Source organism: Vulpes vulpes, chromosome 4 (genome assembly GCF_048418805.1).
Source record: "Vulpes vulpes isolate BD-2025 chromosome 4, VulVul3, whole genome shotgun sequence".
Classification (NCBI taxonomy): domain Eukaryota; kingdom Metazoa; phylum Chordata; class Mammalia; order Carnivora; family Canidae; genus Vulpes; species Vulpes vulpes.
Window position 1 is genome coordinate 47573083 of NC_132783.1, and position 22696 is coordinate 47595778.

The window sequence follows — 22696 nt, forward strand, 5'->3', positions numbered from 1 at the left end:
CAACCTGAAAGCTAGAAAAGAGGTCTTAAGGCAGAAATTAAAAGGATTTTTCAGGAAGAAGTATTGCCTTGTGGGGGGTTAAATGTGAGATCATTTTAGAAATTACATAAAATTTATATGGAGTTTAAAGTCAAACCATTAAAATGAAATAATTATAAGCCATTCAATGATGGTTCAGTTAAACCTGTCTCTCGAAGTGCATGCCTCTGATGTGTGGTCACCATTCTCAGCTAGGAAACAAGGATCCTCATAAGATGTGCCTTCATCTGGCAGGAATTTGAAACCCATGCCAAAAACTACACTATATCCTAAGAATTATAGCATGCTGTATCCAAACCCATTGCCTCTTCATGGTGCCACTGACTCTGACGCCATAAAATTTTGCAAAGAGCAGTAGGTTCTCATGATGGTCATATTCCCAATTCCTGTGCACCCCTCATCACAGCTTGGCTTCCACTCACCCTCCACATCTAAATTTCCCAAACCAATCCCTTCTTTACCTCTCTGAGTCTTTGCCTGTGTTTGTCCTCTTGGCCTCCCAACTTCTTAAAATTTGATTCTCCTCTTAGCTCCTCTGACGCATGTCTGTTTGGTTCCTCTTCTACTACGTCATTCACACCATGTCATTTCGCTGGCAGCCTTTTCTCTCGAATGTTGGTGTCCTATTTGTTGAACACAGTCTTTCCTCTGGTAATATAATCTATTTCCCATGCTTCTGCCATCTGCTAGACAACGAAGCACAAATTTCCTACGAGGATGTTCTTTTCTAAGTTCTAGGCCAGTGGTTCTCAACTAGGGGTGGATTTTGCCCACAGGGGACATTAGAAATCGTCTGGAGGCATTTATTTCACCATGGCTGGGAGGGGTGCTTTTGGCTTTAAGTGGATGAAGTCCAAGTATGCTGCTAAGTATCTTACTATGTACAGGAAAACCTCACAACAGAGAAGTATCCAGTCAGTGTCAGTAGGACTGTGGTTGAGAAATAATGATCTGGATTTATTGCACTTTCCATTTGAATATCCTACAGACACACTGAACTGAACCTATACCAAAACACATTGCTATCTTTCCCTTCACTTTCCTGCCTGATTCAGTACTGTGTCACCTAGTGATGATCCACACCATCCTAACAATTGCAATAGAATTACTAAGTATGTACTGTTTTTCTTGCTCCCTGGCACTTTCCAAATACCTGGCTCTTCCCACATGTATGATCTTTTTTTTTTTTTTTCTAGAATCTGCCTCCTCCTCTCCCTCCTATTGCTTTCTCCTCCTCACTATCACTAGCTTAGTTCAGGACCCCGTCATCCTTCCTAGTCTACTCAGATTGGTCCCTAACAACCTTCTGTCTCTTTAGCAGCACCTCAATCCATCTATCCTAAGAGGGCAATGTGACATCTGATCTCCTTCCTTTGCTTAAAAGTTTTGAGTGTTTGCCATTCCTTAGCATGGAGAAAAGGTGCTTCACAAGAGGACTTCAGCTTACTTTTCTCATTTTGAGTCTTTATCCTACATATCGTCATCTTAAGTACCTAATCAAGTGACAACAAAAGTATATAATTAATAAATATTAAAAGAATGTGTCTTAGCTATTTGGATACATACATGCTTCATTCTTATTCTTAACCTCACTTTCTGATATGCCATTGAATTTAACCAGGAGTGAGTCAGTAGTTTCTTTAATTTGAGAATTAATTCTAATTATTCTCTCTTCATCCTACCCTACACCAGATGGGAGTTTTACAGAATGATCTCTTACAAACAAGGTATATCTTGTCAAGAACATTTTATCCTGTAAAACTTGTTTATTATTACTATTAGTTCATTATTAGTATTTGGCATTTTGCCAAAATTTTATCTTAATGCAGATCCAAAACAAAAGAGAAGCTTCTGTATAAGAGGAGAAAGAATAGAAAAGTTTTTAATGTTTGTGTTGGAAGGATCACAGATTAGTGAAAAGATGTGTGGAGAAAGCATTGTGTGTAATAGCAAAATATGTGCAAATCCAGGTTCAGCAGGTTCTCATGTAACATTGATTATTTTGCTGTAGGGCTCTGAGTAATTTTTAAAAATATTTTATTTATCTACTTATGAGAGATAGAGAGAGGCAGAGACATAGGCAGAGGGAGAAGCAAGCTCCCTGCAAGGAGAGCCCGATGTGGGACTCGATCCCAGATCCCAGGATCACGCTCTGAGCTGAAGGCAGACACTCAACCGCTGAGCCACCCAGGCATCCCGGGCTCTGAGTAATTTTATAGCTATATTTCTTATATGTAATATAAGGACGTGGTTTTGACAACTTATGAGTTCTAGTAACTTTGTGGATTTTAAGTGCTTATTTCTTATATTTCTGCAATATACTCAAATTTGTGATAATCAAATTAAAAGTGGCCTTCTGACACAAATTCCATCACCATGTGGAGAGTCTCTTGTCTTACCTTGAATCACACAGATCCATAATTTCCTCACAACCTCTAAGCTCTTGAAGCTTAAAAGCATAAGAATTATGCCACAAAATTCAACAAATGGCAAGTATGTAACAGTGAATTTTTTTCTCAGTCCGTCCTTCCAGATGGTGCTTTCTGATAGCTCCTTGAAAGACATTAGGGAACATACCCCCAGAGTCTTTGGACTTCCATCCATAGTTCAATAAGCTGAAATGATACTTTTAGATTTTTAAGTCTTTATCAGGGCCCCAGCATAAAAGGTTTAGCATTAATTTATAATCAAAATCAACCAGATAAAATGCCAATAACTTTTCATTGGAAGAAGCTGAAACTGTACATGTATGAAATAAAATATTTGGTATGTTTTTTGTCTGTTTTTTTTTATTAATATTGCTTCAAAGCCCTATGGCTGAATCATTTATTAACTTTGGTGTTTAAAATTACAAACTAATTTCTAATATGTTTGTGTCCACCTATAACAATTTTTAAAAGGCTACTGCATATAACTATTTTAGCCACTATAACTATATAAATATGTAATTAAGTAGTTGGTATATTTGGGCAAAAATGACCATTTAATCTTCTAATTGAAGAATGGCTACATAATTACATATTGAGGTATTTCTAAACTCATCCACATAGTTACTCTTTTTCTTGCTTCCTGTTTGAGACACCTCAAGAAGTGAAATTCATTCTTTCAGGATTACAGCATTCTGTTTCTGACTCTGATACAAAAGGTTCCTTTTGAGTTATTGATCAAAAGATCCCAGGGTTATTACAACTTTAATAATATCTATTATGAAGAAAGAAAAAAAAGATAATTATGTACATAACAGACTCTGTGTGTTTAAGTATCATGATAAAGGGGCTCTTTTGATAAAAGTAATCACCATAATTGGTTTTCAAGAAATACTAAGGAAATGCAATTGATCAGTTTTCCTGTTTGTTAAAATGGGATTCTCTGAAGTATTCCATTGAAGATTAATGTAGAAGCAGCTAATAGCCTCTGAATTTCGTATTTTTCAACACTCAGAATATAATAACCTAGATTACAACACAGTACTAATAAATGTAGGAATGAGTTAGGGGCAGATGGGGCTAGGCAGGGAAAGATAAGGGAAAGGCCTAGAGTCAGGCTCCCAGAAATCTGTGGGCTCCCATACACCCCAAGGACACTGAAAGGCCCAGAGTCAGGCTCCTACCCATCCCAAGAAAACAGAGATAAGACAGTAAAAACAGAGAAAAATAATAAACCTGGCTCCAAAATGTTAGGGAGTATCTCCCTTTAATGGCTACTAATTAATCACAAAAACTTACCAGACCACAAAGAAATGTGTCATTAAGGTGTTATCAACAGTCCCTGCTCTAACCAAGACTGCACAAAAATCTCAAGGCCATGGGCTCCCTGGCTAGGTTCTCAATAAAAGGCTGCCACTAAAAGCCCTCAGTGGCAACCCTGTCAAGACTTCTTTCACTTCTGAGAGCTTTCTCTGTAACTCTGCATAATAAACTTCTATCACTTTGCTCACTCACTTTGTCCATGAGATTCATTCTTCGACTCTGTGAGACTCCACGCTCTCCCGTATCACTAACAGTGTGTGGTTAAAAAGATACATAAAATAGTAGACTGGAACATTTTTATAGCATTTTCTATAAATGGATAAATGTTGATTATTGATTTCATCATATATTTTATTACCTCTGCTTTCTAGATCTAAGGAAGACATTTGAGCAGGAGCCCCTGGGAAAGGAAGTATCCTTGGAACAGGAAGTCTTGCTGCAGTGTCGACCACCTGAAGGGATCCCAGTGGCTGAAGTGAGTAACAAAAATTCTTTGCATTTAGCAATTGGCACTTAGTTATTCTAACAGAGGCCTAATCCATGGTTAATGGTGCAGTGAATTAGGATATGGCATGATGAATGGTTGGTAATGGAGTCCTAACTGCCTGCTGCTGGCAAAATAGATTGATTGAGAACTGATTAATGACTTGGGAGTCAATTAGAATGCCCCACTGGACGAAGCCACAGGCAGTTTGGTTTAATTTTGTCATTTTCTTTCAAGAAATCAGAAACGCTGCTTTATTTTATCTGGCACTTATCGTATAGACAGGTGATAAGACTTAATAATGTACTATCAATTTTATTATTGTTCTTGATAATATGCAAAAATGTGTGTGTGTCTTTGAACCTGCGCACCCCAAATATATATTTTCTGTTCCATGATGTAATCTAAAGGTCATATCTACACACTATGAATAAAAACATGCTTGAGAAATAACAAGTGTCAATTAGTTTCCTACCATGAGCTTTCCATCGAGCTCTACATTTTTATTTTTTGTTTTTGCTAAAACAAAGCACATTGATTGTTAATGAAGTGTTACAAATCAGATACATACCATACCACATTTTTCATTAGCACCAAACAATACAGTATCCTTTGAAAATGCCTGTCTATGAACTGGCATGAACACAAGAGTGCCATGCCCTCCTTGAGCCATTCACTATAATAAAGCATACTTGTTGAGGAAAATCCTCTAATATGGTGTCTTTCCTTTGTTAACAAATAACTCTAAACTCTCAAAAGTGTTACCTTTTATGATTATTAATGTGTTACCTTTTATGATTATTAATGTGTTACCTTTTATGATTATTAGGAGACATACTAATAGGCATCCAACACTATTGCCCTAGCTAATCTGGTATTCTATGGACCCAGAAATACTTCAATTTGACGAGTGACATACATCACTGCTGAATTGTTGGTCCTTGTTAACCTCCGTCTTTGTTACTTAGTCCTTTCAAATTTTTACTCTTTATTGCATTACAGAAGGAAGCATTTTGTTTTAGTTGTCACAATTTGGGCCTGCATATGGGCCTGCTGATTTTTTTTAAATAAGCCCTGAATCCTCCCTGTCCATGAAATTGCAAAATAAGGTTATTGACACAACATTGTTCAAAAAAGGTTTCTCAGTTATTAGGACACTTATTATTAGATTTCTCATAATTTTTCAATCTTTTAAAATTTGAAGCAAATGTGGGAGCCAGCTCAGTTAGCTGGTCTCTTGACAACAAAATTAAACATCTGGTTGCTCTTTTCAAATTATTATTAATACTAAATGAATTAGAAATTTAGGCAAGGCTTTTAGAAAACAAGTGCGTTTTTTCTCTCACAGGCATTTATATAGCTCCATGTGCCAATGCAAAGACTCAAAATAGCGCTCCTAATGAAACTTACTGTTTTACTTTGAAAGAAGAGAACTATTTTTTGCCTAGTAACTGGCATTCTGTGGTACTTCTAGCATTGGATCAGAGACTTTGCATGATTATAGATGTTTTATCCAACCGCATCAAAACTTTATCTTCCAGCACTGATATGTAATATGATTTAGTGTGATGAAAGGAGGCAAGTCTTCTATATTCAGTATTTCATTTCATGTATTATAATAGTGCATCTGTCTCCTTAGTTGTATTTTTTAAAATTCTAATGCAAATCTCCATTACACTACCTTAGAGACCAAAATATATTCTGAGTGACATGGGTATCAAAAACCTCATTTTCACCCAACGCTTCTTACAGATTGCTGATCCTTGCAAAGACTTTCACTGACAAGATCCTAGTAATCTTTTCATTTTTTTCGTCTCTCCAACAAAGTGGTTCACTTTGTCAAGCAGTAAAGATTCATGACTGAAAAACTAATTGGCGGTGAATTTTATTTGTATCATCAGTGGGGAGGAGACCAATTAACACTTGGCAAGCTCAAAAATCATATACCCATTTGACATTCAAAGAACTATATTTAATGTGATTCTTTTTCTTTTCTTTTTTTGAAGTCAGAAGACACATCAAACAGCCACACTCAAGAGCAGGCTAATAAACTCCTAGGTAGATTCTATCCAATACCCTTAGAATCACTAAGATCAGAAAGCTAATAAATACCTTAATGTGGGCAGCCCCCGTGGCCTAGTGGTTTAGCGCCACCTTCAACCTGGGGTGTGATCTTGGAGACCCGGGATCGGATCCCACGTCAGGCTCCCTGCTTCTGCCTCTGCCTCTCTCTCTCTGTCTGTCATGAATAAATAAATAAAATCTTTTAAAAAAATACCTTAATGTAACACAGTTCAATGGTCACTTGCTTAAGAAGGGCAGATAAATGAAAAAAGAAAGGAATGAAATGTAACCTAGCGAATTAAAAGATTAGAAGATTATTTTAATTTTATGATAAATGCATTCATTACTTAATATTTAAATTTTTAGAAGAATTGAACACATAAATCTAGCATAGAATGAAATATTGAGCTTACAGATCCACTCTTGTGCTTTACCATAATATAAAATCAGTCTTTAAGGTATCAGGCCTTACTGGCAAGGAGTTGTGCTTCTTTTGCATCCAAGGCAAATGATTCTGAAAAACTCCAATGATAAATGCTCAATGAATACATGGCTGATCAATTTAGTCGATCTTTGTTTTATAAGTATGTGTCTAGCTCCATTAAAGAAGTAGTCAGGTACATTATTTGCAGAATACGAGGTGGTAATTATTTTTTTCCTTCCCATACAAGTCAATAAATTTCTAAAGAATTCTACTAATTTTAAATTATAGTGGTATCTTCTTTACACAAATAATGGCAGAGACATGTCTGAAGTCATAAGTAACATTTAATATTACCCCCTATTTTGGCTTTAGTCACCATAGAATGTTAAACTAATTTCCTTACAGAACTCTAGGTGTAATTCTATTTCTTACAGCATCACTATTTTTAACTTTTTGACTTTGGACAAGGTATTTCAGTCCTCTATATGTATGTTTTCTGAATTATAAAATGGAAATAATAATAAAAGTATCTACCCAGAGTGTAGTTTTAGAGTTTAAATGAGATGGTACATTTGAATCACTTAGAATATGTAGAAAGCTCAAGAAACATCAGACATTTTTCTACTATTACTATATTATCACCCATTGATTCACAAAAGACTGAATTCAACCTCTTGAATTCAGAATAATAACTGAGCACATTGTACCTGTACTGGTGTGGTGCTATGGGGCATGCAGAGATGAAGCTTCTGTTCTATGAAGATTCACCAAAATGGGGATGCCTGGATGGCTCAGTGGTTGAGCATCTGCCTTCCGCTCAGGGCGTGATCCTGGAATGCTGGGATCAAGCCCCGTATCAGGCTTCCCGCAGGGAGCCTACTTCTCCCTCTGCCTATGTCTCTGCCTCATTCTCTCTGTCTGTCTCTTATGAATAAATAAATAAAATCTTAAAAAAAAAAAAAGAATCACCAAAATGCCCTCCTGTATCCTCTAGCCAGGGCTCTGGTTAGAGTCCATAAATGCTACAAATGAAGGAATATTGTAAGCTTTCAACAAGGAAAGGCTTTATTTATGTAAATATCTGGGGTTTTTTTTTTAAGATTTAGTTTTTAGAGAGAGCACACACGCACGCACATGCACTCAAGCTCAGGAGAGGAACAAAGAGAAAAAGAGGCAAAGAATCTCAAGCAGACTCCCTGCTAAGTGTGGAGTTGATGTGGGGCTCGATCCCAGAACCTTAAATCATGACCTGTGCAGAAACTAAGAGTCTGTTGCTCAACCGACTGAGCCATCCTGGTGCCCCATATGTAAACATATACTTTATGAATGACTTGTTAATGTAAATACGTACAGCAAACAATGCTGCTGTCTTTTTTTCTGATTTTTAAAGTTACTGGGGAAAATAAATAAATAAATAAATAAATAAATAAATAAATAAAGTTACTGGGGGCAGCCTGTGTGGCTCAGCGGTTTAGCACCTGCCTTCAGCACAGGGCATGATCCTGGAGACCTGAGATCGAGTCCCATGTCAGGCTCCCTGCATGGAGCCTGCTTCTCCCTCTGCCTGTGTCTCTGCTTCTCTCTCTCTCTCTCTCTCTCATAAATAAATTTAAAAATCTAAAGTTACTGTTGTCTGCTTCGTCATCAGGGTTCCAAGACATTGGAGGAAACTGCGTATTTTATTTCAGATAGGACATTTGGGCTGAGGCTGTTATTGGTAGTTCTACTTTTCAGGACCAACAGAAAGAGAGTGACAAAGTTTCAGAGGAGAAAGAGGCTGATTCAGATTTCGCATACTCCCATCTCTCTATGTGGTCACCTTTTTGACTGAAAACTCACCTTAATACTTATTGGGTAAAAAAAAAAATTATGCTGTGGGCACCCCAGGATAAAGCACAGGGTTCTAGGCTTGGCGCTCCCTCTTCTGGTCTCCTTGCCGAGAGCTCTTTCTTTATACTTATTTTCTTTATTTAAGGTATTTAACAACAACACAACTTCTTTAGCACAGGGCTGGATCAAGGCCTAGTGCTGGATCAAGTATAAACTCTAGCTGCTGAATCAGAGGGTGGCCTAGGGAGCCATCAAGTATTGGCAAGGATAGGGGGAAGCACTCAGTTACTTCACGCCACATGCAGAATTATTTCAGAATTTAATACCTGGTGTAAATGATCCAGTGTAGCTGGCCCCGATATACAATGATTTTATATAGTCTCAATTACTGCTTGTGTTGAAAGGTATCTGTTGACTCCTCTGCCTGCCTAAACTGTGAAGATATAAGTAGAGAAAGGGGTTTTGTTCATGTTTTATCTCAAATAGCAGCAGATGGAATCTATTGAGTAGATTCTTTAACTATATTTAATTAAATAAAGGAAAGAGTCCCTAATGGCTATAGCTCATTTCAGAAAATGGAGATGGAACTTTCCAGAAAAAGGGTGCGTGTCACCCCTGAAGATGCAGTCCTATTGAGAGAACTCAGTGTGAGGTGAGGGGTTCTACTAGTGTGAAGCCTGAGAGCAAAGTACCAACCTGCTAGGATCAGGAGGAAAAAAATGAGGGGAGAGCCTGTTGGGAATTATTTTAGTTCAAGGAATACAGGGCAAGTTCATAATACTCATATAAAATTAAGAGTGGACTAGATGAGAGAAAGAAAAACAACTACCAGAAACTATTACCCACTACCTTAATAACATTTTTGCTAGGATCAAGCCCAAAATACAATGTTATTCTTACATTTTTGGAAAGGCATCTGCCTCCCTTTCAATAGACAAGCCTCCTCATCTCCCTAAACAAGCCAGAATATTAATACACTCATGAATGGGTGCGGGGTTGCTCCAGTGGTATAATAGCAGCACTCCATAAAATGAATCCCTCTTTGCTCATCTGAGTTTATGCCTAGAAAATGTTGCTGTCACATGGGGAGCCAGAAATATACTCAGAGATACTTTATTTCATCAGATTATCTCTTTTGAAGAGTACTGGGATCAAAACATCAATGGATACAAGATTTGTTGGCATGGCAGAAGGAGCAAAACTGAATTTTTCACTAAAACCTGTGATTTGTATCACCTTTAACAAGGGGATAATTGCTTCTCTAATTATAATTGAGCTATTTCTCATAGGAGTTTAATTGGAGGAACAGGGCACAATGTTCAACTTATTGACCCAATTGTGCTTAGAAACCGTCGTCTTATTTATCAACATTTGCATCTCTAATTAGCAAGTGGGAAAATATGGGTTGAAGTGCAAAAGAATAGATTATTTTGCTGAGTTTAGTCTTGATAAACAGGGAACAGATTTTTTTTAAGCTAATACTGCCAGGGCAAAAAGCTGCTGGCAGCTGGAGGCTCCGCCAAATGTGCAGCATCAGGTGGCACTCCATCTAATTGATTATTAATATGGCCACTGAACATTTTGTTTCATGAGAGGAGTGTGTGTTTCACTGTCATTCCTTCATAATTGGAACTTCATGTTGATGCATTTCCATGCAGGTGCATTGTCTTCCAAGCTGTGCTTTGTATTCTTTGCCGGCGAAAGAGGTTTAAAGAGAAGAATTTGAATACAAATTTGGAGAGAGATACTGCTTTCAGTTCCCAGTAATATCTGTTGGAGTTGTGTCCTAGCATGTGTGTAGCAACAAGAAGGAGTTTTTATTACGAGCTGATTATCAGCCTTGCGAACAATTTTGCACAAGTATTAGGTTCCCTAAGTAGTAGTCAGCTTGCAAGCTTTGCATTGGTTCAGTCAACAGTTGTCAACGTCACCTCATGTTTTTCTTCCAGTATCTGCCTCTAATAGTTATACACAGAGATCACCATAAGCCCAAATAATCACCATAACCCAAATAATGTAAATCAAGTAAAAATAATAGTGAAGTCAGGATGCCTGGGTGGCTCAGCGGTTGAGCGTCTGCCTTTGGCTCAGGGTGGGATCCCGGGGATCTGGGATCAAGTCCCACATCGGGCTCCCTGCATGGAGCCTGTTTCTCCCTTTGCCTGTGTCTCTGCCTCTGTCTCTCATGAATAAATAAATAAAATCTTTAAAAAAAATAATAGTGAAGTTAAATGATGCCAACATAAATTTAAAAAAAAAAACAGTAAGAAATTATAAACCTTTCCTGAACTTAGAACAGATTTGTGTCTTGACTTATGGTTCCTTTGAGCTATAGTACAACATGCACTTTTTATTTTTTAATCGTGAATTCCTTGACTCAAGAAATATTTACTGTCTACTCAACTATGTGCTGGATACTTTCTAGTTGCAGGAGATACAAGCCAGCCAAAGTCCCTAAAGGGTTAAAAACAAAGAAATGACTAAACAGAAATAGAAATAAATGACCAAGATATTGTCAGATACTTGCAAGTTAAAGTAAGACAAGGTGATTTTGAGAGGTTGATGGTTGATGGGGAGCGGAAGTCACTTTAAAGTCAAAGAGAATCTGTCTGTGGAGGCACTATTTGACCTGAAGTCTGAATGACAGGAAAGAGCCAGTCTTGAAAGTATTTGAGTCAGGAAGTTCCAGGCAGGGGAAGCAAAATACCCTCTGAAGGAGTTGATGTGGCTATAGATTTCAAAAGAAGCCAGTGGCTCAGAGACACAGTGAAGCCATGAGGAAGGCCGGGAGACCTTCACTCAGAGGCAGGAGGTGGGCTTAGAGACATGGTAAGTTGTTTGGACTTATTTGGCTCTGAAAGTGTGAAAAACCACTGGAGATTTTAAGTATGGAATCATCATGCTGTGCTATATATGTCTTTCAAAGATCATTCTTAGTGCTGTGTGGAAAATAGATTTGAGTGGTGTAAGAATGGAGGCAGGGACCCATTTAGGGGATCTTGCCTTAACCCAAACAAGAGAAAATGGTTACTTGTCTTAGGGTAGAAGTAAAGAAATGGAGAGAGATGAAGAAATAAAGGTTAGATTTTAATTTCTGTGGGAGTAAAAAAATTTTTTTTAAGATTTTATTTATTTATTCATGAGAGACACAGAGAGACAGAGACAGAGACATAGGTAGAGGGAGAGGCTGGCTCCCTGTGGGGAGCCTGATGCAGGACTGGATCCCAGGACCCCGGGGATCAGGATCTGAGCTGAAGGCAGATGCTCAACCACTGAGCCACCCAGGTGGCCCAGGAGTAAAAACTTCCGAACGTGATTTTTAAATTTGATTTTATTGACTGAATAAAAGCTAGAAAATATTTAGGTCTTCCATGTGAAAGTACAGCAGACCCACTAGAGTGAGCTTTCCTTTGATGACCTAAAAGCAGTGATCAACAGGCCTCAGCTGTTCTCAAAGACATCTCTCTCTCAGTGGTGCTTCAGCAACAGGCAATGACCTAGACTGTGTCTTTAATCACAGGGCAAGATGGCCTTCTATTTCCATGACCCTTATTTCTTGAGAAAAGTATATGTTTCTTCAATAAGTTCGCTTGCTTTGGAATTTCTTTCAGTGATTCTCTCCATATGCCTAGAGCACTATTTACTGTAAACTCACTGGGGGTGAGAAATGCCAGTCCTAGAGAGCAGAAAGCCAGTATTTTCTAAAAGTGGCCAGACTTAGCAAGAGTCCCACTTATTGGGAAATAAGAAAAAAATGCTGAGAGTTCCTTATTCTGACAGGCAGATTTGTGATAAAGACTTGTTAAGAACTAGCCATCAACTAGTCAATTTATGGTTGCCTTGCCCTGAAAAAATTAGCATTTTAAGAACATTTCGGTGCCATTTCGCTCCCATGTAAGATATTAGGTATAGTCATTCTACTTCAGCCATTTTTGGCAGCTGTCACTCTTAGTTAATTTAATAGTTCATTAGGTCAATGTCCTTTTATCTTCTTATAGTTGAACTTAGGCTTTAGGAATGGAAGTTTTCAGATTTCAAGACAAGTTTGCCTCCGCAGTATGGTCTGTGTACATTCAGCTCTCAAAAGCAACGAGCCAGACATATGTGCAATTAAGGGAGTGTTTCCTCAATAGGAAAACAAATTCCATTCTTAGCAAATTCCTCTTCTTTGCAGAAGTTACAACTGAGCAAAATATCACTACATTTTCCACTTGCTTTTCTCTCTCTCTCTTTTTTTTTTTACAATTGTCTAAAGATACAATTTCAACATGCTTGAAGACAAACACTTTTTTAAAGCATAAAAAACTTACTTTCTACAAACCTATTGAAATGTACAAAGTATTTTGGACAGTAGTCACACAGAAGTGAATAAGTGTCTTATTTTATTGTGAATCTGACAAGCAAATGGGTGCATAAACAAAGTAGCCTCTATTCTTAACAATAGAGAATATCTGAAACAATATCTGCACAATAGCTATGGGGGTGGTGAGGGATGGAGGGAGAAAATCTTGTCTTTGTGTACACTTTTTTTTAATGGCCTTTTGCTTCTTGTATTTTAAGGCATTTTTATCCACAACTTTTATGGGTAAAGAACATTTGTTTGCATCCTATAATGGAGGCTTTCTTAGTCATACAAGAGATGGTGAGAAACTGTTGCCACTGTGAGAACCAAAAGAAAATAATTCTGGGATTTCAAACTCTGAAGCAATTGCAGCCAAACCCTATGTGGTAAAAGTCTCCATAAGGCTAATAGCTATGGACATCTTTTAGAGTTGTCAAACCTTACTATTCAAAATGTGATGCACAGATTATCCGTATTGGCATGACTTCCTGGGAACTTCATAGAAAGGCAGAATTTCAAGCCCCAACCCCAGGCCATTTATCAAAATCCACATTTTATTTTTTAAAATATGTTATTTATTTATTCATGAGAGACAGGGAGGGGGTGGAGAAGCAGGCTCCCTGCTGAGCAAGGAGCCCGATACAGGACTCAATCCCAGGACCTTGGGATCATGACCTGAGCCAAAGGCATACACTTAACTGACTGAGCCACCCAGGTGCCCCGAAATCGACATTTTAGCAAGAACATTAGAACCAGTCTGTGTGCAGTACTGGTTCTCAATCAAGAATGTCATTGGGATCATCTGGGAATTGGTAGGATGTGCAGCCTGGCTATCAAAATTTTTAGTAGCTTCCCAAGTGATTCTAAAATCCAGCAAGGTTTGAGAACCACTGATCTAAAGGGCAGGATTAAAACACACAAATACAGAAAAACCTTAAAACTTGTCATTTCTAAACTGGTCAGTAAAACTTGGCAGACTCCCAGCTTCCAACTAATGCTCCTTCTAGAAGCTTGGCTTGGCTCAGTGTGCATTTGATAATCACACCATAATTGCTTTTCCCATTTGTTTGATTAATATACCTGCATCCAACAACTCTAGGCTGAATCTCCATTCTTTTAGGTATACACACTCTTCTCAACTCTGTTGTGTCATTCTCAATCTCAGTGTTCAGATGAGGGGCTCCAGTTTGAGTTCAACAGAGTGACCTTTTCTGATGGATGTGGGTTTTTCTAGCTAATGGTTGCTGGACTCACTTTTCATGTTAGGTGGCATGTGGCAGTTTCTCTCTGTTAATTAGAACAAATGTGCCAATTATGTTAATGTTTCTCCCGATACCAATCAGTGAATAATTAGACACAACACATCTGTCTTTCACAGGGGAGTAGAATAGGAAAGAAAACTGCAAGGTGCTTTGTTCTTTATTATTGACATATATGATTAGACAACTCCTTAACCAATCACATTGTTAACAAGTTCATGTATCTAAAGGGCAAAGAGTGCATAGCTTCTTGGGAGGAGGCTGAGCACCTCATTGTTAGCAATTTTATGACCAAAGTCCAGCTATCTCCAAAAAGATCTCTGTAAAGAATTTAATTTTTGGGGATCCCTGGGTGGCGCAGCGGTTTGGCGCCTGCCTTTGACCCAGGGCGCGATCCTGGAGACCTGGGATCGAATCCCACGTCCGGCTCCCAGTACATGGAGCCTGCTTCTCCCTCTGCCTGTGTCTCTGCCTCTCTCTCTCTCTCTCTCTGTGACTATCATAAATAAAAAAGAAAATAAAATAAAATTTTAAAAAATCTTGAAAAAAAAAGAATTTAATTGTTCTTTCTTTCCTTCCTTTTTTTTTTTTTTTTAATTTCATAGTCTGTCGGTAAAATGCAGGTATGTCATTTACCCTGAACTACAAAAAGAAACAAATTCTTAGGTAGAACTATTTAAAATTCTCACAAAGGACCCAGCTTTATTGATATGAAAGATTAAACTGAAAGAAATCACAAAACTCAACCTATACGATTATGTTGAAGGTGCTGTAAAGATATGAAGTCACCATCAGATTTATAATTTGTTATAATTTCTGCTTATGTGTCTCCATGTACCTTAACTATGGAGCTTTCTGATTATTGGAAAAATTTATTTTGTTTCTGTTGTTTTATTGGGATTTGTGGTCCATTCATGGCATCATTTTACAGAGATGGAGCTTAGCCAAATTATTTCCTAATACAGGTAATGCCTCTCCCCTTGTGTTAATTCTGGCAGTATAGAGATGAGACATAGGAAACCAACACATTAGTCTTCCTGAAGGTAGTCAGAGCATATTCTAGACATTCTTTTACATAAAGCTTTTTGTTTAGTGTAAAGTATATATACTCTAGCAAATATGGCTTATGTTCTTAATATTTAATAATATTCAGCTATGTACTTTTATCATCAAATGGTAAAATACGATCATTGTTGTCATAAGGTCTATATTATTGTGGTTTCAAATTTATTGTCTCCATTGTTCTTTTAAAAACAGTTGGTTAGAAAATAAGTATAGAATTTAGATTGTAAATTATTTTTTCTTACTGTGGCACTGATTTGCTTAAACAAAATGCAGAAACGACTGAGAGGAAACATTTACTATATTTGGAAATAGTTATGAATGCTAATACTAGTCAGTGCCGGGCATTCCTGAAAAGCCCCTGATACATGCATCATCCTGGGATATGTTCTTTTTGCTCAAGGAATTGGAAGGGATGAGGCAACAAGGAGGAGGACATGGTTGTTGATTTATTTTTATTGTATCATTTTGCCCAAATATTTGTGTTTTTTTAAAAGTAAGATATGAACATAGTTATACTTTACACAATTTTAGTAGCAAACCATGCAACAAATTACTAAAGATAAATAATGTTTGGAAAATAATTATTTTGTGTAAATGAGTTCCCTACCTTTTTAAAAAGATTTTATTTATTTATTCATGAAAGACAACAGAGAGAAAGGCAAAGACATTAGGCAGAGGGAGAAGCAGGCTCCCAAAGGGAACCTGATGTGGGCCTCAATCCCAGGACCCAGGGATCACGACCTGAGCCGAAGTAAGACACGATCAACCACTGAGCCACCCAGGTACCCCAAGTCCCCCACTTTTAGCATTAGAAGTTTTGGGCTTTGTCATAGGTAGCTTAGCTTTTATGCTACTTAATTAGAAAGAGGAGATGGGAGCGAATAAAGGTGAGAAAATGAATGTGAGAAGTCAAGATTAAATTGGAGATTATGATTTATCCCATATTTAATTATGAGCTATAAATGGATAATCCATTAGGAATGGTAGTCCACTTTTCTCTGTCTTCTTGCTGATGACATAAATCAAAGATTAAATTTAAACTGAAAAATACAGTTTTTAGCTGGGAAAGTTGAAACATGAGATTGTTGAATGCTGAAATGGCTGTTCAGAAAAGATTGTGCAAACCCCAGCCATTGACAAATGATCTCCATGTTTTGTTGCAAAACCTTTTTTTTTCCCTGACTGCACTTATATAGCCAATAGTTCTGAATTTTATAAAATATCAGTAACAGTAAAGCTATAAAACCATGCATCTAGGAGCCATAAAAAAAAAGTTGATCCTTAAATCACACTACACAAAGGAGGGATGGCGGTTTTATACATCTTTTCTGGGAACACAGAATATGGGGTCAATATGCTCCAGTCCTAAAACTTATAATCAAATTGGGAATCACTCATCTTCATTAGTAAAATTATGTTAGTGTTTTGAGAACTCTCTGCCAGACTGAAGGCATCAATAGAACTGAAAGACCCAACTGTTGGAGGGATTTCTAAACATTTTATCCTTCTAGAAGAGCTGGGAACCAATATCTCGTATAGGAAGGCTAGAAATATGACCTCTCTCCTGGTACATACACTAGAAGGGATTGAGGCTGTAAATAAGCGGAAACTTTCTTCACTAGGAGAGTTGTATGAATGAAGACTCATAAACTAATACCAATAGCCCTAATGCAGTGGAAAATTGAAAGATCTGAAGAAGATCTAGACTTTTCCCCGTTTTTTTCCCTGATTAGTATCATGAATATGAAGATATGTACTCCTTAATAGAGACACTAAAGAATAGTGAATCATCAATATTTAAAATACATTTATGCAGATATAGCTGTTTGGGGTAAACTCAGAGAAGAAGCAGTTAAATTTGACTTATTCCCTGTCTCCTGATTCCAGCTGCTTTCCCTTACATATTTCATTAAATCCTCCTACGACACTGGGAGGGATGGTCCTTCCATCTATATGCATGAGCATCATGTTTCTGGGACTTTCCAGCCTGCACAAGGCTGCCAGCATAGCTAGTGGGAGGACCTGGCTACAGAGCCAAGTCTGGCAACTCCAAAGTCCGAATTTTTTCCTATAACAACAACAAATTTTTTTTTGGCTGTATGTTTTGGAAATTTAGTTTGTTAAAATGACACAAATTGTGTGTAGCCTTATTTGATTGATTTTCATGAGCTAATCAGATAATATCCAGACAAAGATGTCTTTTGGGGAAATGTCATTTATTTAAAAAGTGTTAGATCATCCCATCAATTTTCCAAATGTAGAATAAGCATGTTGATTTGTGTTGTTTGTTGTTATTATCTACAGATACTTCAGAAGAAAGTGAAAATTTTAGAATGTAAAAGAAAAATTAAACTCAACATCTGGCCCTTTCTTTTTAGAATACCTCAATTATTTTTTTAAAGATTTTATTTATTTATTCATGAGAGAAAGAGAGAGAAGCAGAGACATAGGCAGAGGGAGAGGCAGGCTCCTTCAGGGGAGCCTGATGTGGGACATGAACCTGGGACTCCAGGATCACGCCTTGAGTTGAAGGCAGATGCTCAACCTCTGAGCCACTCAAGTGTCCCTCAATGATTTTTAAGTACATTTCATTTGGTGATGTTCAAGAATTTTTTTCCAAAATATTTTCCTAGAATGAAAGTAATTGGTATGTTTTATATATATATTCCCAAGTCACATTTTTTGTTTGCTTCTTTATGACAGTACTGCTCTTAGGTCTGTGATAAGCAATACTTCTCAGTACTTAGAAGTCATATTTCAGCTTCTAGAAATCAAAATATCTGCATTGCTAAAAATCAATAGAATCCAACATTGTGATTGTCTGAAACTTTAGGAGTCATAATTATTAAACATTTTGTCTAATTTCTAGCATCTGCAATTATCCTCACTGCATAGTAGCTATTAAATGGATACTCAATGAGTGAACTAATTTTAAGTAGGTCCTAATGACTTTTATTTTCATATGCAGTCATGTCCTTATCTCTTCTCTCTGATTGTGGTTACAAATCTCAATTAAAGGAATGCTTCCTTGCATAAACTTGCCACTTTATAGTAGTAGTTTTATTTTCCACAGGGGCACTGATTCATGCCTCTGTTCATATGTTCATTCATTCATTCATTCTTTCACCACACTTCAGCCAAGAAGGCTTTATTTCTGCTTCTCAAACAATGACTTTTGTCATTGCTCCTCCCTGTACCTGGAATACTCTGGCTAAGTATGATAGGCCCTTTCAAAATATTCATGTTCTAGAGCTTAGTCAGTTCTGCAGAGAGGTCTTCCCTGTCATCTAAAACAAGAGTCAGCAAACTATAGCCTGTAGGCCAAATATGGCCCACCACTTGTTTTTGTAAATTAAGTTTTTATTGGAGCACGACTGTGTTCATTTATTTACATGTTGTCTGTACCTACAATAAGTTGAGAGACCTTAGCCCACAAAGCCTAAAATACGAGTTATATGACTCTTCACAGAAAATGTATTCTGACTCCTGATCTAAAACACTGTTTAGCACTGATTTTTTTTTTCCCAGCCCTAAGGACCATTGAACTTATCCAATATATTTATATTGCTTATACATTGCCTTCTTTCTTGGGAATTGCTTAGAGAGCAGATTTTGTCTGTTTGGTTTATTGATACAGCCCAAGAATAGTGAGGTCACATAGTAGATATTCAGCAAATATACACTGGATAAATAATAAATAATATTTTGAACGTCTCTGCCAGGGTGCTGTGTTAGATACTGTGAACATGAAACTAAACATATATATTCAGAGATGTTCAAAATGTATCATAAACATATGAGTAATCATGCTCTCAAGAACTCCCAGGCACAAACTTTGCATAAATCACTACAGTACAGTATGATAAATGGTTTGATAAGATTGCTTCAGCTGCACATAAAACAGACAAAAAGGGCTTCAGAACAAAAATGTCTCTTGAGGTGAATATTGAAGAACAAGTAGAATTGTCTCAGGAGAAAAAGAGGAGAAAGGCACTCTGGGTAGAATAATAGGAAATGCAGTGAGTGGCCATGGTAGTGATGATCACATGCTAAGGAAGCTTCAGGAAGTTCTCAATGTCTGGAGAGTAGTATTAAGCAATCAAGGTGAAGCTAGTGCAGTAACTGAGGACAGCTTGTAAGATTTCATATGAAGTCTGGATTTTACCCTAGAAACAGTGACACAAGGAAGATAATTTTAATGGAAGCTTTGTTTTAAAGATTTTTTTAAAGATATTATTTATTTATTCATGAGAGACACAGGAAGAGGGGCAGAGACATAGGCAGAGGGAGAAGCAGGCTCCCTCAGGAAGCCCGATGGAGGGATTCGATCCCAACCGGGGACCACACCCTGAGCCGAAGGCAGCCACTCAGCCACTGAGCCACACAGGTGTCCCAAGATTTATTTTTAAGTAAGAATTGTTGGAATTAAAGTAATAGCACAGTACTTGAGATTAGGGGTAGAAAAGAGGGGCCAGGTTTGAAAAACATTTTCGGTACCATCCATAACTGAATAGAGTGGTTTTTGAAGAAAGCCATGAGGATTCCTGGGAGCTCCGAGTTTAAGATTGGGAGGATAAGACCCCATAATTAAACAGAAAACCAGGAGGACCAAGTTTATAGAGAAAGGAATGACCTGAGGAGACACTGAGATCAATTTGGCACATATTCTGCTTTTCATATTCGTCGAGCTTTCAGATGGAGTTATAAAGAAAGTAATTGAAAGTATGAATGGAGCTGAATGAAAATTGGGACTGGAGTTCATGATTTTTGAGTGAACAGCCATGAGAGTGAATGAGATCAGTGGTGCAGATAGGCCAGTTGTTTGCAAACCCAGCTGGCATTAACATTACCTGAGGAACTTTTAAAAACACCACTGTAGGGGCACCTGGGTGGCTCAGTGGTTGAGCACCTGCCCTCGGCTCAGGGTCCTGGGATCGAGTCCAGCATGAGGCTCCCCGCAGTTTAGCCCGTTTCTCCCTCTGCCTATGACTCTGTCTCTGTCTCTGTGTCTCTCATAAATAAATAAATAAATAAATAAATAAATAAATAAATAAATAAATAAAATCTTAAAAAAAAAAAAAAAAAAACAACACCAGTGCCTGTCCCCTTCATAAGCCCCATTCCATCAGAACCTCTGCAGGGGGTGCTCAGGCAGGAGCAGGTCTTAACACCTCCCTGGGTGACTCTGCTGCACAAAGTTGAGAACCACTGCTATAAAATGAAAAGGACAGAAAATGAAAGAGAGAGCTCTGTGGAGGACTATGTGAACTATGGTGGATGAAACAAAGAAACCAGGGAAAGAGGTTTGAGAAAGAACAGTTACTTACGTGGCCTGAGAGTGCCAGAGAGAAAGACGATGCTCTTGGATTGTTGGATGGGGCAGTGAAGGGGGGCCACTGGTCACCTCTTGAAGGTGCAGTTTGAGTGGGGAAGGTGAATCCAGACAGCACTAGATTGAAGGATCAGTGAGCAGATGAATAGATGAGGACAGTTTAGCCACCCAGGGAGAGAGAGGGTGGAAGCATGGCTGAGAAGAGCAGGGCTGTCACAGGCTATTTCCTTGTCGGCTGATTTTTAGGGTGGGTAGGAGACATGTGCATATTTGTGGATGATCTGACACTCAGAAGAAGGAACAGCTTTTTTTATTTATTTTTTTTTTTAATTTTATTTATTTATGATAGGCATACAGTGAGAGAGAGAGAAGCAGAGACATAGGCAGAGGGAGAAGCAGGCTCCATGCACCGGGAGCCCGACGTGGGATTCGATCCCGGTCTCCAGGATCGCGCCCCGGGCCAAAGGCAGGCGCCAAACCGCTGCGCCACCCAGGGATCCCGGAACAGCTTTTTTTAAAGATTTTATTCATTATTTGAGAAAGAATGAGAGAAAGCATGAGAAGGGGGAGAGGCAGAAGGAGAAGCCGACTCTGCCAAGCCAGGAGTCTGATGCAGGGCTCCATCTCAGGACCCTAGGATCATGATCTGAGCCGAAGGCAGACACTTACCTGACTGAGCCACCCAGGTGCCCCAGAAAGGAAGAGCTTTGAGAGGAGTTTATATTGTTTGGCCTTATTTGGTCTGTTAAAAAACAAACAACAATGAAAAGACATATGTCACTTGCTTAGATTAAGGAAGATCCCCGAAATATCAAGTAATATGTTGATGACCTGGGGCCTCAAAAAGTCAAAGAGGTGGAAAAAATGAGCAGTGAGTGCAGCTTCTGAGTGCAAGATTCTGCAAGGTGGAGGTGGGAATGGTTTTGCAAGGAGGGCAAATGCCTCCTGCAGAAACTTGCTCTATTTCCCATTTCCTGACATTTTTCACTAGCATAAGATGACCTTATTTGTGTTTGTCTTTTCTCGATTGAATGTTGAACAAGGTCTCACAATATGAAGATTGCTCTTTACAGAACTATCTCACGTTGCTCAGCCTCCTTGCCACGGAGCACGTTGCCTAAAGAAAATAACAAACTAGAGTGTTCGGTTAGATTTAACATAGGTGAGTCATAGCATATGGATATGTGCACATAGAAGGTTTTTTTTAGGATAGAATTTGATGGAATGCTGTTAGGTAAAAAAATATGCATATTAAAAATATTTTAGGTATTTTCATTTTTCACTAGATGTTGCTTTCATTTGTTAAATTTTTAATTTATGAAAGTCTTTTAAACTAGTAGAGACACTAAATCAGACAGTGTTCTATTATTATATATTATGGTAAGTGACCCATTAGTGGCATATTAAGCCTTCCTTCAATTTTGATGAACATCCAGAGTGAAATGACCAGATTTGCAAAAGAGTTTGTCACCCTGTCATTATAGTCCCTTACTCTTTCAAATACCACACTAATCTTCCCAGTTAGTTCACACCTGCCTTGTGCCATGCTGGAAGCTTTTACACCCTCATACAATATATCTTGGTAAGACCGGGATGCAATAGATGCCTTCATTTTGAAAAGTAGAGGGCAAGTTTTCAAGGCAATTAGCTTTAGGGTGAAGTGCATATAGAAGTTAAAGATATAAATACAGATTCCCTTAAATATGTTTTTGTTTGTGTACCCCTTAAAAATTTTGCATATTGCTGGTTACTTGAATTCCAGTTTGAAATCCACGTGCCTTCAAAATCTTTTTTATCTAAACTGAAAGGGGTTTTCCCTTAGTCATTTCTATGTCCAGTTTTATAATACTTTATAAAAGTGATCTAAACAGATCAGGATGTTATTTCTCAGGTCACTTGCATGCAAAGAAAATCCTGTAAGGGTGGGATTAAAAACCCATCCCTCCTAAAGATATTTCAAGTCACTGCCAAAAATTTGGGGTGCATCTTTCAAAAGCAAGGATTCTTTCCTGATGCCCCTGAAATCAAAGTATACCCAGTCATCATGCTGGCTCTGAAAGTGAACCTGTGTTGGTCCTGTAAGAGTGAGCAGGGTGGTGGTGATAACA

At 38.0% G+C, this 22696-nt stretch overlaps 1 protein-coding gene across 3 annotated transcripts in view; it reads left to right on the forward strand.

Annotated features, from left to right (window-relative positions):
• UNC5C (unc-5 netrin receptor C) overlaps positions 1 to 22696 on the forward strand; it is a 353473-nt gene that overhangs the window by 246941 nt on the left and 83836 nt on the right. For all 3 annotated transcript variants that reach the window (XM_026015628.2, XM_026015627.2, XM_072755605.1), the window contains exon 4: positions 4160 to 4263. In XM_026015628.2, coding sequence (XP_025871413.1) covers positions 4160 to 4263 — 104 coding nt within the window. The remainder of the gene's footprint in view (positions 1 to 4159; positions 4264 to 22696) is intronic.